Source organism: Pleurodeles waltl, chromosome 1_1 (assembly GCF_031143425.1).
Source record: "Pleurodeles waltl isolate 20211129_DDA chromosome 1_1, aPleWal1.hap1.20221129, whole genome shotgun sequence".
Lineage (NCBI taxonomy): Eukaryota > Metazoa > Chordata > Amphibia > Caudata > Salamandridae > Pleurodeles > Pleurodeles waltl.
The window spans coordinates 995,699,541-995,715,877 of record NC_090436.1 but is presented as its reverse complement, the minus strand read 5'-3'; the positions used below and the strand labels follow the sequence as shown (position 1 = coordinate 995,715,877).

Below are 16,337 nucleotides of genomic sequence, written 5' to 3'. Positions count from 1 at the left end.
TGTGTGTGTGTGTGTATCATTAATTGCCTCTTGGAGTGCAACAAATGCTTAACACAACTCCTTGATAAGCCTAACTGCTTATCCACACTATAATAAAAAGAGCACTAGACCTGTCTATTTCTGCCTCTGCAAACCTTTGGGGATCCACTGAACTCTCTGCACAGTGTATTTCATTTTATTGCACTACATAAAGAGCCAACTTCGTACACATTGCATCTTAATTAACAAGAGCTGTTTAAGATACCAGTGTTCATATTATTGGGCATGGTCTCATTCTTGGAAATGGCTCTAAATTGTTTGAGTACATCTGTGTTGACCGTTCAGTTTCAGTTTTGATTGACAGACATTTAAAATGTAACAGTTTATCACTGTTTTAGCATTGGTGTGTTCAACTGTAAAGAATGTGAGTGTGTTCTTACCTTAAAGCATGCTTCTTTCATCACTTTTCTGTAATGGTGCTAAGTGTTACTTGATCTATCTAGGCTTTTCCATCACTTTAATGTTATTGTGATGAATCTGAGTTTATCTAATCTAATTTTCCATGGAAAAAGGTAGGTCCACGTCAACTTGGAATATAAGTGCATATATTATTAAAATAAATATATTTTTAAAGTGTTGCTTATCAGTACTGCTGTGCTAGACCTTGCATTATGAACAGAAAAGGGGATTTTAGAAGTACTACAAAGAGAGTGCTTTGGCTGTGTGTCCTTCCTGCTGCCTTTGATTGAGTATGTTATGTGCTAAAAAAAAAGATTGCTTGTATTGCACTTAATACCTTTTTGGGTGGCTTATGCATAATTAAGTAGGCCTAATTGTGACCGGTTAATTATGTCTCATGTTAGAAGGCATAATTCTGATCAGTTCATTATGAAAATATATGAAAAAGACAATAGCTCTTTAAAAAGCTTAATGGTATTTAAGGCTGGATTAATATTGCACTATATTAAATCGTGTTGAAAGATTTTTTTGTTATATGGAATCTGACAAATTAAGGGTGTTATTGCTGGTTAGCTTTGGGCAAAACACTCAGGGTAAAAGATTTGTACTGTGAGAATCCTTGCTAGACCCACTGAGGAAAGAAGTTTGGTTTACCAACTGCAATTTTGTACCTGTTAGTGTTTTATGTGTAGTATTTAGTTGTGTGTGCATTGCATTTCTTCTAAGATCGGGCTGACTGTTCTAGCTCGCTGCAGAGCTTGAGAAGGCAGAAAACACAGAAAAATACATACATATATGTGCCTACATATATGGTCATGTGTCAGTCCTCTTTAGCCGGTTGCCCTGTTTGAGAGTCGTTCACATACTGTTATTGCCAATAACAGCATATAAGATGAGGCAGAGATTCTGCCTTCTTCAGCCACTAAGTAGAATTGCCCTATGAGTGACAGCATTTCGCCTGATCTATAATTATTCTTTGGTATTTTATCCATATGCAACATCTTTTGATTCACTTTAGGTTGGCCTCTTGTCTGCTCATCTGAGTTTGCATAAAATATCAGTTCTAGAGACTAAAGGTCCTTGTGACAATGCCCACTTCATACATGTACACATTTTTTGTTTTGTTTGCAAATTATTCTCTGTACCAAAAAGTAAACCTGCTTATTTAGCAACATCCACCATTAACTAAGTGCACTTAAGTTGGTTGGCTAGTCTTTATTTTTTTTATTTTATTTATTTGAATCCTCAGCAACTCCCCAGAAAGTGCTTACTGTCTTCTTGCTTGCCACTTCCACTCAATTAATCTATTGTGCCTTGTATCCCGTTAGGCCACTGCCCCTAAAGCTAGCCTCCATCTTAGAATGTTGTTTCCTGTAGGATATTCGTGTTGTATCATTCCAGGATGACCGACTCATTGCTTTTTAACTTGGTGGGCAATTTGAAATGTTAACACCATTCACAATAGCCTTCCAAGATTGCCTATCAATTGTAAGTTTACTTTTTACATAAGCATACTTCTGTGTTGCAAGCTCATGCCCACCATGTTATGATGCAACATTTTTAGTTTTTCCTACTTTTATTACACATGTGCTTGTTGAGATTGAGTGTGTTTCGGGGAAGGGTTATTGTGGATTGGTAAGCGGTGGAGTACAAAAGTAAGTCAGTAGGTGGAACAATGGGACCCATGAGTGTAAGAACGAAAATAAGTGGTTGACCCTTCGAATGATTGATAACATTGTTGACATACAAGTAGGTTCTTGAGGCTGACCTAATAAAACATCTAACTAATGAAAGAACTAATGTAACATGTTTTCAGACATTTTCTAAGAGACTGTTGAGTCCTTTGTAGCTGTAATGAAACAGGGTAGCTTAGCATGCCCTCCTTTGTAATCTGATACTGTCCAGGCCACCTCTGGAGGAGAGGTGTGAACTTCTTCTCATTATGACAACTTAATCAAATGGCAGGCAAGCAGATAGGGTTACAGTAGCATCACCAAAGTAAGCTAGTTTGGTTTAGCACAAAAAGGCAGAAAATGTTTATTCAGGCTCGTTTCTTCTGTCCCTGTACACACCTGCGTAGAATTTGAGACTGCTGGTTTCTTTCCTTTTTTTGGAATCCTGAAGATGTGATTGTATTTTGGATTTCTAGCTTTAGTGTTCAAATTGAATACCACATAAGAGTAATACAAACTGAAAACCTCCATACAAAGGCAGAGCTTCAGTGGTGGCCTTCAGGCAGCCATTCACACAAGTGGTACACAATGATCAGTGAAATTAATATACTTTGTGTCCTTAGGTACCCACAAACTCACTCACTTGTATTTTACATAGGTCAGGCATTATCTAAAAATGTTGTTACATTTCGTTTTCGAACTATTTTTATATATATTTTTTGCAGTATAAATTCTTATTACTATTTATTCACCTATCTTTGTATGTTGCTGACAGAAATCTTCCCAGTTTGAAGTTAGAAACCTCAAACAATCTACAGAGGGGTCTGAAGGTGTTGGTTCAGAGCAAACAGAAGATTTACGTAGGGTAAGTAGTGCCTGGTCTAAGTCTGCTAAATATAATAGCTTATGCATCTATTCACAATAAATGAAGTAATCTTGGGACATTTTATCATTGCCAAACCTGCACTTCACATACTCATATGTTTAGCGATCGCAGAATGGATTATTCTATAAACTAAAACTGTTTCGCGATCCATTCCGCATAAAGGTTAGCATGGGGGGAAGGGGTTAAGTGCAATCCCTACCTACTTGTAAATCACATAGATATCCAGGATATGTTTCCCTCTATGAATCCTACAGAGAAGTGTTCCCCAAACTTAGGGTCACGATCCATAGGTGGGTTGCTAGCCGATTTTTGGTGGTTTGTGACAACTTTACAATGTGTATTTCTTACATATACTGTGCTTCAAAGCCAGAGGTCAAATGTCAGGCTATGTCTTCTGACAAATTGCTGCTTATTCTTTAAACACAGCGACTCCTTTATATGGGCGAGCACAAAGTGCTCCTTTCATTCTGTAATCTCTCTTTGGGCTTGAAACCAGGCCCATGCCACGTCAGTCACTTACATTGGTTCGTGGGCTTGCCTTTTAAAATACGATTGCTTTCATTTGTGAAAGGCATGCATATGTCATGCCTTTTCCGGTGTTTAGCCCACCTACACCGCACCGGTAAAGTACCAAAAACATACGAGCCGCGATGTTTTCAGCCTGGAGTCCGAACTACTTTATCTTTTTATTTTCCACGCAGTGCTGCATTTTACATAGCACGATCGCGCTGCGATTTGTTTTGCTTTACAATACTAATGAGTCTAACTCAAACAAATGCGAGACCCGTTGCATTGAAAATGCTTGTTACTTTTCTTTCTCTAATTGCAAAGCGAAAGGAATTTTTAAAATGAACCATGTGAAAATCTTGCTGAGGTACATGAAGTGTGAAAGGGGATGCTGTAGAATGTAATTTTTTGTAACCCACAGCAAAATTTAAATACCAGTAAATTAACTATATATATATGATTCAGAATATATTAGCAGTTAGGAAAGCAAACACTAAGCACTTTGTAATTCTGAATTGTGATGCAAACAGATCTTAATAGGATGAAAACAAATCAAAACACTTTTACTTGGTGATGCACAAATGATAAATATTCACTGTAACCTGATTTCCACACAGTTTTTTTCAATAAAAATATTTTTTCAATATATATCTGTAAATTTAATGGCCTTGTAAACGTGCTGTCTAAATGACAGTACACTACTGCACAATAGTTTAGTAATATATTTGCGATAGTGTGCTCCAAAAGGCACTACCACCCTCCCACACACACCACATACACCCACACACACACCACATACACCCACACATCACCCACACATCACCCACACACATCACCTACACATGCACACACACACACATGCACACACACACACACACACACACACACACACACACTCTCATCCCTTAATGCCAGGACACAAGGGTCAACTGTGTGTCATCACTACCACTTGTTCTGTTGCCAACAGAGAAGAATGTGGAGGCCCAAGATAGATGGGTGCACAAGTTCTAATTGAAACTTTCTGGTCACAGGTTCTTTTCATCTTCCGTATGCCGGAAGAGACACAGGACAACCTTTATCTGTCATCCTGTAGAAGGGTATCATGCATGGAGTGCCCTTTACCCTCTGCATATTTAAGTAAAAGATAAGTTATGTCAGCATGCCTGAGTATGTTATTCAACACTGAGTCTGAGGATCTTTCACGTTTATTTCCAACTGATGCAGTTGCTGACCTTTCAAGCCCTCAGTATCAGATTACTAATTAGTTGAGACCACATTAGTGTGCCACTACTTAACAATCCTTTTTCATCTATCCTAGTCTCATCTTCAGTCATCTTTGAAACATTGACACCTCACAATGTATGAAAAATGACAAACCTTCAAGGCCAGACTTCTTGGAACTTACTATGCGGATATTTCTGACCTTTGCTTAGGGTGTAATCATGTGTCTAAAATTAGCTCCTTAAGAGGATACACTGTTGCTTGGAGTTAGAACTTTGGGGACCTAAGTTGTTTATTCAACAATAGTAAGAGTTTATATTATTTATTAGGACCACCAGAGAAGAACAGTAAAAGTTAATAATTAAAGAAATAAAGCCTGCACCGCTAGTGCCTTAGCCTTGAGTGCCTCAAGATGTACTGCTAGACCAGTACTGTAAATGTCCTTTCTGATCCAGAATTGTGTCATCATTTTAAGAAAAACACTGCTAAAGGTTTTACTAATGTTAGGAGGTCAAGTGATTGGAATATCTACTAGCTGAGAAAACTGTGTCTTCGGACCCGGTTCACAATGACTCCCTTCAGAGATTTTCATTTCAAAGTTATTTAATTTTTGTAACAGACCAGATTAGTACTTTAAAATTATGGTGCCTTGTTAAATAAAATACAGCAGCAAGGCAATATCCTCAAAAATTTGCCAATTTACAGGCATCGCTAGGGCTTTTGCCTACAGACAGCAGCAAGGCCTACCACAACAACAGACACCACAGTCCTTTCGGTGTCTGGGTAGGGGGATCTAGAAGCCTGCGTCCTGGCCTGAAGGGACAGTTAACCTCCCAGTATGTAGAGTAACCGGCCGCTGCCTTAAACCCACTTTAATTTGCCCTTGATGGCACATGACCACCCTGTGAGATTCGGAATCAGTCTTTTTCTTCATGGGTGGCAGACTATAACATCCAACAGATTGGTCCTGCAGGTCGTCCAATGGGACTTTGCATTTCATGCTTTTCTGTCCCACTGTTTCTTCTGCCTTCCTTAGAACAACTTTAGGAGGAGTATTTGTTCATTTTGGTGCATGAAATTGACACTCTTTTGGCAAAAGGAGCCATAGAGAGAGTTTTGCCTCAGAAAGCAGAACTAGGAGTTACTCCTGTTATTTCCTGGTGTTAAAAAAGAGCTGAGCCCTTCCCCCTATTTTATATCGCTGACCTCTCAATTTCTTGTTGCAGAATTGCAAACTCAAGATGCTTACGCTGGCCCAACGTCTATCTGCTCTGGATCCAGGATACTGGATGATAGCCAACCAGGGGCATACTAAATAAATAGATTAGCGTGTGTGCGCAATGACAAGATTAAAAGAGCAAGTTACTTTTACAATAGCCGCAGATGCCAGACAGGATCTAGAATATGTTTCAGCTTAGTTTCTGCACGCTGGTCGGAGGCATTGTGCTGCTCTGTGTCAACCCCGTTCTGCCCTAGAAGTGATGACTGGAGCCATATATATGCACCACCCAAGTGCACCAGTGCCAGGCATTACAGGCTGTAAGACCCTACTTAGGGAAGTCATAGTAAAGTTTGAAAACAGGCTTCTCCATAAATCAAAACGGATTATTTTTAACATGTGCTGACTTAGGTTTCTGACTCCATCTGTTGAGAGCTGCAATTGCAGCCCAATAGACATGCTTTAAAAATCTCTTGTGCTGGTTGGGTAAATGTACACTTAAGCCAGTCAATGGGATGTGACTGCGCTGACATGCTTATGAACGGAAACTTCCTGTTCGTGACATGTATAGATGTAGATTCACTTGCTCTACATACTCCTGCCATCTTGTGTTGGGCTTGGATGTGTACAGCTTGTTTTTCTTCATTCAAAGAAGTCTTTCAAGTCACGAGGTATAGTGACTCCTCCTATTGCTAGTAAAGTGCATGGACATTAACTCCATTGTTAGATTGTATTCCTCCACCATCTTGTTCGGATGTGCATCGTCAGGGCTCTGAGTCGATCGCGCATGGTTTGTCATCGGTCCTTTTGGTTCTTCCTCTCCCATTGGCGAGAGACAATCTGTTCCTTTGCAATTTATTTTGTCACCATCCTGGTTCTTCTGTCGGTTCCACATCTGCGTCTTCATCAATGCCATATTTAAGATGTCACCCTTCTTGGGCCTGTTTCATTGGCTTCTTCCTTTGAGAATGCACAGACCGTGATGAAAGTCCAGTGACACTGCGAGTACTTGTGGACAGATCAGTGCTCAGACTGCAACCTCTGCTTGTCACCAGAGCATGATGACCTTCTGCTGTGCCTGCCTTACCTTCTGGTCCAAAAAGAGCATCTTACACCGTTGGGATCATCGGCTTGGTTGATGCGATATGGAGCAGCGGTGATACCCCAGACATTTTCAGGGAGTACGTTGAAGAGGAGGCAGATGTCACTACCAAGGTGGTGAGAAATACAAACCCTCCGTATCTGACCCACATCGCCCACCATACTCGCAAGTGGTGCATACTGCACTTAAATGGGCTAATGCGCAAGGGACCAGGGACGCCCCTGCCGTCAGAAAACAGTTAGATGATCAGTGCTCATAAAAGAGGGTGATCACACAATCTGCCACTCACTGGTGTATCGCTAACTCAGTAGGCTTATTCCCCAGGTGTGATAGGGCCCAGTAGCATAAGATGGGAGACTTGATCCAACACCTCCTGGATCAGTAAAAGTAGTGGGCACAGAAATTGGTCGCAAAAGGGCAGACTATTTTTAACACTACATTTTCAGTGTGCTCTAGATGGCCTTTTTTTTTTAATTAGGCCGATCTCCCCCCCAGGGGGCGGACTTGGGCAGTGGTTGCTCCCCATGGGGGCACATTACTGTTGGCCATTTCTTCTCCCTTGTGGCAGAAAGCCCACTAGACACCAGGGAAGAATATTTTTTTTTAAAAGAGGGTGTGGGTATGGCCATAACCCCACCCCAAATAAATGGGGATAAAGTTGTTCTGCCCACTGGTGGACAGATAGGGCAATTACCCCCGATCCACTTCCGGGGGGAGGGTTGCAGAAAGCCTACTAGATGCCAGGGAGTTTAAAAAATAGAGTGGTGCGAGCTGCAACCAGTATGGGCATGGTTCTGCCCCCCACTCCAACTGAAGGGGGTAACAGTCTTTCAGCCCCCCTCCCCCTACAAACTAAAGGATCTTATTCCAACGGCAAGCAAGAGGACATTTGAATATTTTGGGTTTTGATTTTACATGTGGGCCAATTGAGCATGGCTAACTCTCAATATCGTCCCACTTGGAATGGTGAGCAGCAGCACTTTTTGGACTTTGGGACGCTGCCACCTAGAAAAATCTACCACACCTACACACATCTGAAAACTAAACATCTGGGTGAGTCCAGGGTGGTGTGCTTCACATGCACCCCACACTATTTTCTTACCCACAATAACTTGCAAACCTTCAACTTTGCTTGAAATCATGTATTTTCCCCACATTTTTGTGATGGAACCTTCCGGAATCTGCAGGAATCCACAAAATTTCTACCACCCAGCCTAGTCGCATCTATACTTATAAAATTCTGCCCCACTTGTCAGCCTAATTCTTTTTAATTCAAACTGTCCTTTTGGATCCTGTTTGGTTCCCTCTCAATTTCAATATGTTTTTGGCCCTTCCCTGTCACAGACACATGGCCCATCTACACAAGTGAGGTATCATTTTTATTGGGAGACTGAGGTGAATATTGGGTGGTAGGAAATTTGTGCTGGTGCGGTGATCCCACACAGAAATGTGAGTAAAATGTGGGGGGAAGGGAGGTTTGTGCTAAATTTGAGGTTTGCTGAGGATTCTGGGTAAGAAAACACTGGGGGATCCACACAGGTCACACCTCCCTAGACTCCCTCAGTTGTCTAGTTTTCAGAAATGTCTGGGTTTGAGAGGTTTCCCAAGATAGCTGCTGAGCCCAGGACCAAAACCGCAGATTCCCCTCTTGCAAAAACAGGTCATTTTGTAATAGATAATTTTGATGTGTCCATATTGTGTTTTGGGGCATTTCCTGTCGCAGGCAATAAGCCTACTCACACAAGTGAGGTACTATTTTTATCGGGAGACTTGGGGGAATGCTGTGTGGAAGAAATTTGTGGCTCCTCTCGGATTCCAGAACTTTCTATCACCGAAATGTGAGGAAAAAGGTTTTTTTTTTTTTGCCAAATTGTGGGGTTTGCAAAGAATTCTAGGTAACAGAACCTGTTGAGAATGCCACAAGTTACCCCATCCTGGGTTCTGCTAGGTGTCTAGTTTAAAAAAATGCACAGGTTTCGTAGGTTTTCCTAGGTTCCGGCTGATCTAGAGGCCAAAATCCAGAGCTAGGCACTTTACAAAAAATAAGTCTGTTTGCAATGTAAACATTTGATGTGTCCATGTTGCGTTTTGGGGGTTTCCTGTCGCAGGCACTAGGCCTACCAACTTAAGTGAGGTACCATTTTAATCTGGAGACTTGGGGGGAATGCTTGGTGGAAGGAAGTTTGTGGCTCCTCTCATACTTCAGAACTTTGCTGCACCGAAATGTGAGGAAAAAGTGGTTTTTAGACAAATTTTGAGGTTGGCAAAGGATTATGGGTAACAGAACTTGGTGAGAGCCCCACAAGTCACCCCATCCTGGATTTCGCTAGGTGTCTAGTTAGCTAGGTTTCCCTTGGTGCTGGCCCAAAAAAACACGTCAGATTTCAATGTAAAAATGTGATGTGTCCACGTTGCGTTTCCTGTCGCAGGCACTACGCCTACATACACAAGTGAGGTACCATTGTTATCGGGAGACTTGGGGGAACACAGGATAGAAGAACAAGTGTTATTTCCCCTTGTCTTTCTCTCTATTTTTTCCTTCCAAATGTAAGACCGTATGTAAAAAAGAAGTCTATTTGAGAAATGCCCTGTAATTCACATGCTAATTCAGGGATGTGAAAATAACCACTGCTTCTCAACACCTTATCTTGTGCCCATTTTGGAAATACAAAGGTTTCCTTGATACCTATTTTTCACGCTTTATATTTCACCAAATGAATTGCTGTATACACTTATACAATGAAAACCCATTGCAAGGTGCAGCTCATTTATTGGCTCTGGGTACCTAGGGTTCTTGAAGGACCTACAAGCTCTATATATCCTCGCAACCAGATGAGCCCAGCAGATGAAGCGGTATATTGCTTTAAAAAATCTGCCATAGCTGGAAAAAGTTATAGAAGAAAGCGTGGACAGAAATTGCTCTTTTTTCACCTCAATTTCACAATTTTTTTTTATTTTAGCTGTTACTTTCTGTAGGGAAACCTTGAAGGATCTACACAAATGACCCCATGCTAAATTCTGAGTTTTGTCTACTTTTCAGAAGTGTTTAGCTGTCTGGGATCCAACATTGGTTTCACACCCATTTCTGTCACTAACTGGAAGGAGGCTGAAAGCACAAAAAATAGTAAAAATAAGGGTATGTGGTTTTCTGATTCAAGTCTTCCTGTTGCAGAAAGCTGGCTGGGAAGATGGTGATTTCTGCACTGCAAGCCATTTGTTGATGCCATTTTCAGGGAAAAAAACATGTGATTTCTTCAGCAGCACTTTTTTCCCATTTAACAAAAAAACAAAAAAACAAAAAAATTTGCTGTATTTAGGCTAATTTATTAGTCCCCTCCAGTGGAACACACAAACCGAGTACCTTTAGTATCCTTAGGATGTTGGGGAAAAAATATGCAAATTTGGCGTGAACAGCTTATGTGGACAAAAAGTTATAGGGCCTAAGCGCCAACTAACCCAAATAGCTAAAAAAAAAGAAAAGGCTCTGCACCTAAAGGGGAAAAGGCCTGGCAGTGAAGTGGTTAAGTCCCTAGTAAATGGTTCTCCTGGTATCTAAGACATGGCTACTAAGGAGGGTCCCTAATGGCTACAGCATGTATTGTGCCACCCTAGGGAGCCCTCACCACACTTGGGCAGACTGCCATTGCAGGCTCCATTACATGGTGCAGACAAAAGTGAAATCATGTGTGTGCCATGCCTGCAAACACCACATGCGATATATCTAAGTCACCCCTACAGCAGGTCTTACAGCCCTAAGACGGGGTGCATTATACTACATGTGAGTACATCTGCATGAGCAGATATATGCCCCCTGTGATGTCTAAATAAATTCTTAGACATTACAAGTGAACAGGGAAGCCATCTTAAGGTATGTACTGGGCACTGGCCAAAACAAGTTTCCCAGCTACATAATGGCTTCACTGAAACTTATGGCGTTTGGAATCAAACACCTCTTACATTGATTCCAGTGATGGGTTTATTATTACTGGCACCCAGACCTTTGTGGTACCCCCTAAAACCTCCTAGTCCTTTAGTGTGCTGGCTGACTGGTACAGTCCAGCCTGCCACCACGGACATATTTATGACCCCCCCTGCAGATGAGAGCCCTCACACTTCGAGACCACGAAGAATGCCTCCTCCAGAAGAAGCTGTGCACACCTCCCCCAGAAGGATGGCTAGTGATTTAGCATACTGAGGCCAGGAACTTCACAGTCCCTGCCACCTTTGATATGCGACCCTGGCATTTCCCAGACCTACTGCCACCCTCTGCCCTGAAGCTCATTTGGCACCAGAACAGGTGTGAAATTATCTGTTTTGAGTCATGGAATATACCCAGGTCAGACACAGCCCTAAAGTAAGCTGACTGATGTGCCTCATTCTAGAAAAATTCTGCCATCTTGGTGATAGCAGAATGAGAAACTCTGTGACAGGGTTATGCCCACTTCTCAAAGGAAGTGTTTATATAGGGGGTGTAGTGACCCCAAGGGTAGGTAGCCCAATGGCTACAACCCTTCACTCCCCATAACGTCCCTAAATTCTGTGTTCATATGGCCCCCTGACACCAGGAACTCAGATTAATTGGACTTAAGAAGAAGGACACAGAAGAGCTGCGAAAAGCAAGAACTGAGGAGCTGCATCTGACATGTCAACTTGCCTGCTGTCCTCAACAGTTGCGCCAAAGTCGACTCATCTTGCAGCTGCTCTGGCTCCAAAAGCCTGGGAGGGCTGTCATTATTTCAAGGAACCCCCAGCATCTTCCCCCTGCAGCCTCCTTTATGCAGGAACCAAGAACCGCAAGGAGTCTTCACAATGCGACCCTTCCGGACAAAGCACCACTGCACACGTGCCCCCCCCCCCCCCCCCCAACCCAAGTTGCTGTGGACTGATGGTGGCCCTGTGCGCCCACGACCCTTGAGACTGAAGCCCCCCTTTGGGTTCAGGCAGACTGGTAACCCAGTCCCCACTTGCAGACTCTTTACCCCAGGACCATTGCCCATTAAAGTGAATGGGACACCCAACACTGTAAAGCTCCTCTGCACATGGACACCCCAGTGCCTTCTGAATTGATGCTGCCACGGACATTGCCCCCTACTTACTTTAACTCCATAACACCCGTCCTGTAAGTTGTTGCAAAGAACTTGTATGCAGTATATGCTCATTTTCCCATAGGATAACATAACAGCCTTAAAGTCAATGCAATTGTATTTGCTGTATATTTAAAAACTGGTAACTTAAAAATTACATGCCCGACAACATAGATCTTGATGTTAAAAATATATTAAAATGCAAGTTATTTTTCTCAGTTGGTGTGGATCTCCTTATTGAGTGTATATGTGTGTCACTTACAGGCTGTGTATGCAACACTCCTCTTTTATTAGCCTTTGCTGCTCAATTACCCTGCCACAGAGAGAGCACTTGGGATTTTGAAAGAAAGCCCTGCCACTTCTAAGGGGATACTTGGACTCTTTACCCAGCATACCTCTTTTTGCTATACTATATAAAGAGCCAGCTTCCTACAGGAAGCACCATTTCAAAAGCAGAGATAGTACTTTGGCTTGTCAAGTGCATCCAGACTTGCTATGCCGAAGCAAAACATAATCTCTCTGCAACACCTAGGCCACATTCAGCACACAAGAAGGCATTCTCCATGGCCTTTGTAGGTAACATCCCCATAGCTGACATCTGGAGGGCAGCTATCTGTTCTACTTCACGCATGTTCACCAAACACTATGTGGATGTGCTAGCACGTGAACAAGCTCAAGTGTGCCATGCTGTATTATGTACACTTTTCAGTGTGCTGCAACATCCTCTTGGTTAGCCACAGCTTACAGAAGAACTGCTTGTTTCATGTCTTAAAAGTCCTTATAACATGCTTGATATGTAAAAGTAGAGGGAAGGAATGAAAAAGAGAGCCATATGTTCTACAATTACTAGTGGACATGTGTGTGCATGCGTAACGCGTATCTAGGAACACATTGTTAATTGTTACAATTCAAGACCTCCGCTACATGAGACATCCGCACCACTAAAACAAGTCCCGGAAATGGAGCAGGAATGATCTCATAAATGCTTAAAGCCTGGTGAGATTTTATTGCGCAATATAGGGTTTGGAAACACCAAAACATTCTTAGTGGCACATGCAGCTGACAAATCCAACTGTCAGAAAAGGCCTACATGCACCAAACAGTGCCTGATCAGTTTGGCATCAAGGAGACAAAGGGGCAGAATTTGAAATCTATGACTATGGCACTTATACTCAAAACAAAGTGCTGAAAAGGAAATCCTTAAGTGTTTCCTTGGCTAAGTTAGCAAGAGCTATAAAACATGGGCAGTAGCTTAAGTGGAAGCAGTGAGGTTTGCTAGACTTGGAGAGGATGACAATACAGAAACAATAGAATAAGGCATATTTAATAGCAAGATTTGTCACTATAGGCTGAGAATTTAGGAACTGGAGTAAATAGTACAAATATTGAAGGAAAATGTTAGTTACCCTGTAAGGATCTGTTTGTGGGATGTAGTGCTGTGGGTTCATATGCTCTGCATACTTCTGCCATCTAGTGTTTGGCTCGGACGTGTACAACTTGTTTTCCTTCAAATATGTCTTTCGAGTCACAAGGCATAGAGATTCCTCCTGTGTGGTAATCCGCATGGGCATCCGGGCCAATGTTAGATTTTTTTTGTGTGCATTCATTGAGCTCTTGGTTGATGCCTCCTGGTGTTCATCGTTGGTAGTTTTCAGTTCATCCACTCCTGTTGACGCAAACAATCATTGAGTGCAGTACGTTTCCTTACTGTCTCAGTATTCATTGGGCTCAACTGCTGAGTTTCTTTAGACGCCCATCTCATGGCCCCTGCCCCTCCTTGGACCTTCGCTCCATATTAAGCTACAGCAGTATTACAGACTATGGGCCTGATTACAACTTTGGAGGAGGGTGTTAATCCGTCCCAAATGTGACGGATATACCACCGGCCGTATTAAGAGTCCATTATATCCTATGGATCTCGTAATACAGTGGGTAGGATATCCGTCACATTTGGGATGGATTAACACCCTCCTCCAAAGTTGTAATCAGGCAGTATGTATTTGTATTTTGAATTTGTAAAGTGCATTAAACCACCAAGGCATCAAAGCGCTAATACCAGAGAATGCAAAGAAAAGAGAGCAATTAACAGATGAACAAGAAAAGCCATGAAAAAACAAACCACTCCATTATGCAGCCACATTCCCCCCTCCCCCCTCTAAATCTTTCCGGAACAAAGGGACATTCACCTTTCTCTGGCCTCTTAATCTCAACAATTTACTGGAAGCACACCATGTGAATACTGACCTAAAGTAATATGAGCCCAGCTGATGGAGGGCCTTAAACACCAGGCCCAGAGCCTTGAAGGTGATACGCTTCCCCACTGGCAGGCAGTGGAGGGGCCTCAGACCCTCCCTTACCTTCCTAAATTTTGGCAGACCCAGAACCACTCAGGCTGAAGCATTTTGGATAATTTAGAGCTTGTTTAAAGAAAACTGATTGACATTTAAATAAAGGGCATTACTGTAGTCCAGGTGTAATGACCACTGACACCCTTAACTACTCATTACAAAAAGGATTTTCTTCAGAGACTTAATCATCCAAAAGCATGAGCTTGACCGTTCTATTCACCTGGCTTTGAAAGGTCAGTGCATTGTCAAAAAATTATCACCAGAGTTTTTGCCGCATTAACCAGGGCAGGAGGCGGGCCACAAATGTCATTTCCACTAGCAGCCATTACAAATTGAGTTCTCGCCTCAGAAGACCACAATTTCAGTCTTCTTTCCATTCATTTTCAGCCAGTTCTGCCTCATACAAGTACTTACCACTACCCTACAAGCCCTACATTTTTCTGCCACCTCTTCCCTGAAAAAACTGATGGATTTAACCCAGATCCGTGACTGCGGGTGAATGTTTGATTTGTATTGCATTACGTCCATCATCTGTTCTTTTTGCTTTTCTCTTCCCAGTCATCAGAGATGAAAGCAATGCTTTGGGTCTCGTCGGCATAAGAGGAGATGTGGAAGTGCAGTTAGCAAACTAATTGCCCCAGGGGGCGACATATAGATTACATAAAGTAGGGCTGAGGAAAGAGTCCTGCGAAACTCCAAAGGAAATCTGAAATGGGTTGGCTCTAAAGTCTCCACAAGTAACCATGAGCATCCTACTCCACTAAGAAGGACTCCATTAGATTTAAAGCCCAATCCCTCATAGCAGCCTATTTCAGCCTGTGAACCAGAAGAGATGGAGAAATGGTTTCAGAGGCTGCTGACAGACCAAGCATAACCAGAATAGCCATTGCACCTCAGTCCACTTGGCGGTGAATGTAATCAGCTGCCATAAGCAAAGCAGATTCGGTGCTATGGTTACTCCTAAACCCATTTTGAGAAGGGCCCAGGAGTTCATGCTAACTGAGAAACTAAGCTAGATTTTAGCTGGGACGGGCAGCAAAGAAATTGTTCAAAGATTTTTTAGGTCTCCCGAGTCTCCATAGGGCTTTTTCTTCAAGGGAATGACTATCGTCTCCTTCCAGCACTGAGGGTACATTCCAGACTCCAGTACATGGGAAGGGACTTTTTCCGGAAATTCCGCAATAACGTCTGGTACCAATTGCAACACACTCGGTGGGCAGGGGTCATCTGGCGATCCTGATGTGGTTTGCGCTATAACGGATTTGATCTTAGCCCATGGTAGGGGGGAGAACCTAGCTCAATGCCTGCTAGAGGAAGCCCCCTTCCCTAGGTATGGCAGTGAACTGCAATTCCTGCAAAACAGGGCCACCTTACCACAGAATTCTTGAGGATTCTCCAGCGCCAAGGAAAACAGTAGATGGTTAACAGTCTTTATTCCTTGGGAGAATTAATGGCAGATCTAATCTTCTGAGGAAAAAAATGACTTTGCCTCGTGAATGGCATTTTTATATTCTCTGGTTAACTCCTAATGCATGTTTTTCTTTTCTGAGTTTAAAGCCATTCTCCACCTCCATTCCTGCCTCCTGCCGTTTTTTGAAGGTCTTTAAGATCCTCCAAGAACCAATTGGCAGAGATTTTCCTCCTTCCCCCTTCCTTATTTCTAACCTGGGCTAGTTCATCAATAGCTTAAAGTTCTCTGCTGGGGAACCCTATCTACCAAGGTCTGAGATTTAATCAGGGTCTCCATTAACTCGCTTCCTGAGATTTTGCTCCAATTTCTGACCCTGGTGATGTTATCCTTTGTGAGCCTTCCTACCATTTCTCTATGTACTCTCAACATCACTGTGTGGTGATCAGAC

The 16,337-nt window shown here is 42.5% G+C and overlaps 1 protein-coding gene across 2 annotated transcripts in view; it reads left to right on the top strand.

The window, feature by feature from the left end:
* The window catches only part of USO1 (USO1 vesicle transport factor), a 565,160-nt gene that overhangs the window by 410,603 nt on the left and 138,220 nt on the right, over window positions 1–16,337 (top strand). For both annotated transcript variants that reach the window (XM_069230285.1, XM_069230286.1), the window contains one exon: window positions 2,887–2,976. In XM_069230285.1, coding sequence (XP_069086386.1) covers window positions 2,887–2,976 — 90 coding nt within the window. The remainder of the gene's footprint in view (window positions 1–2,886; window positions 2,977–16,337) is intronic.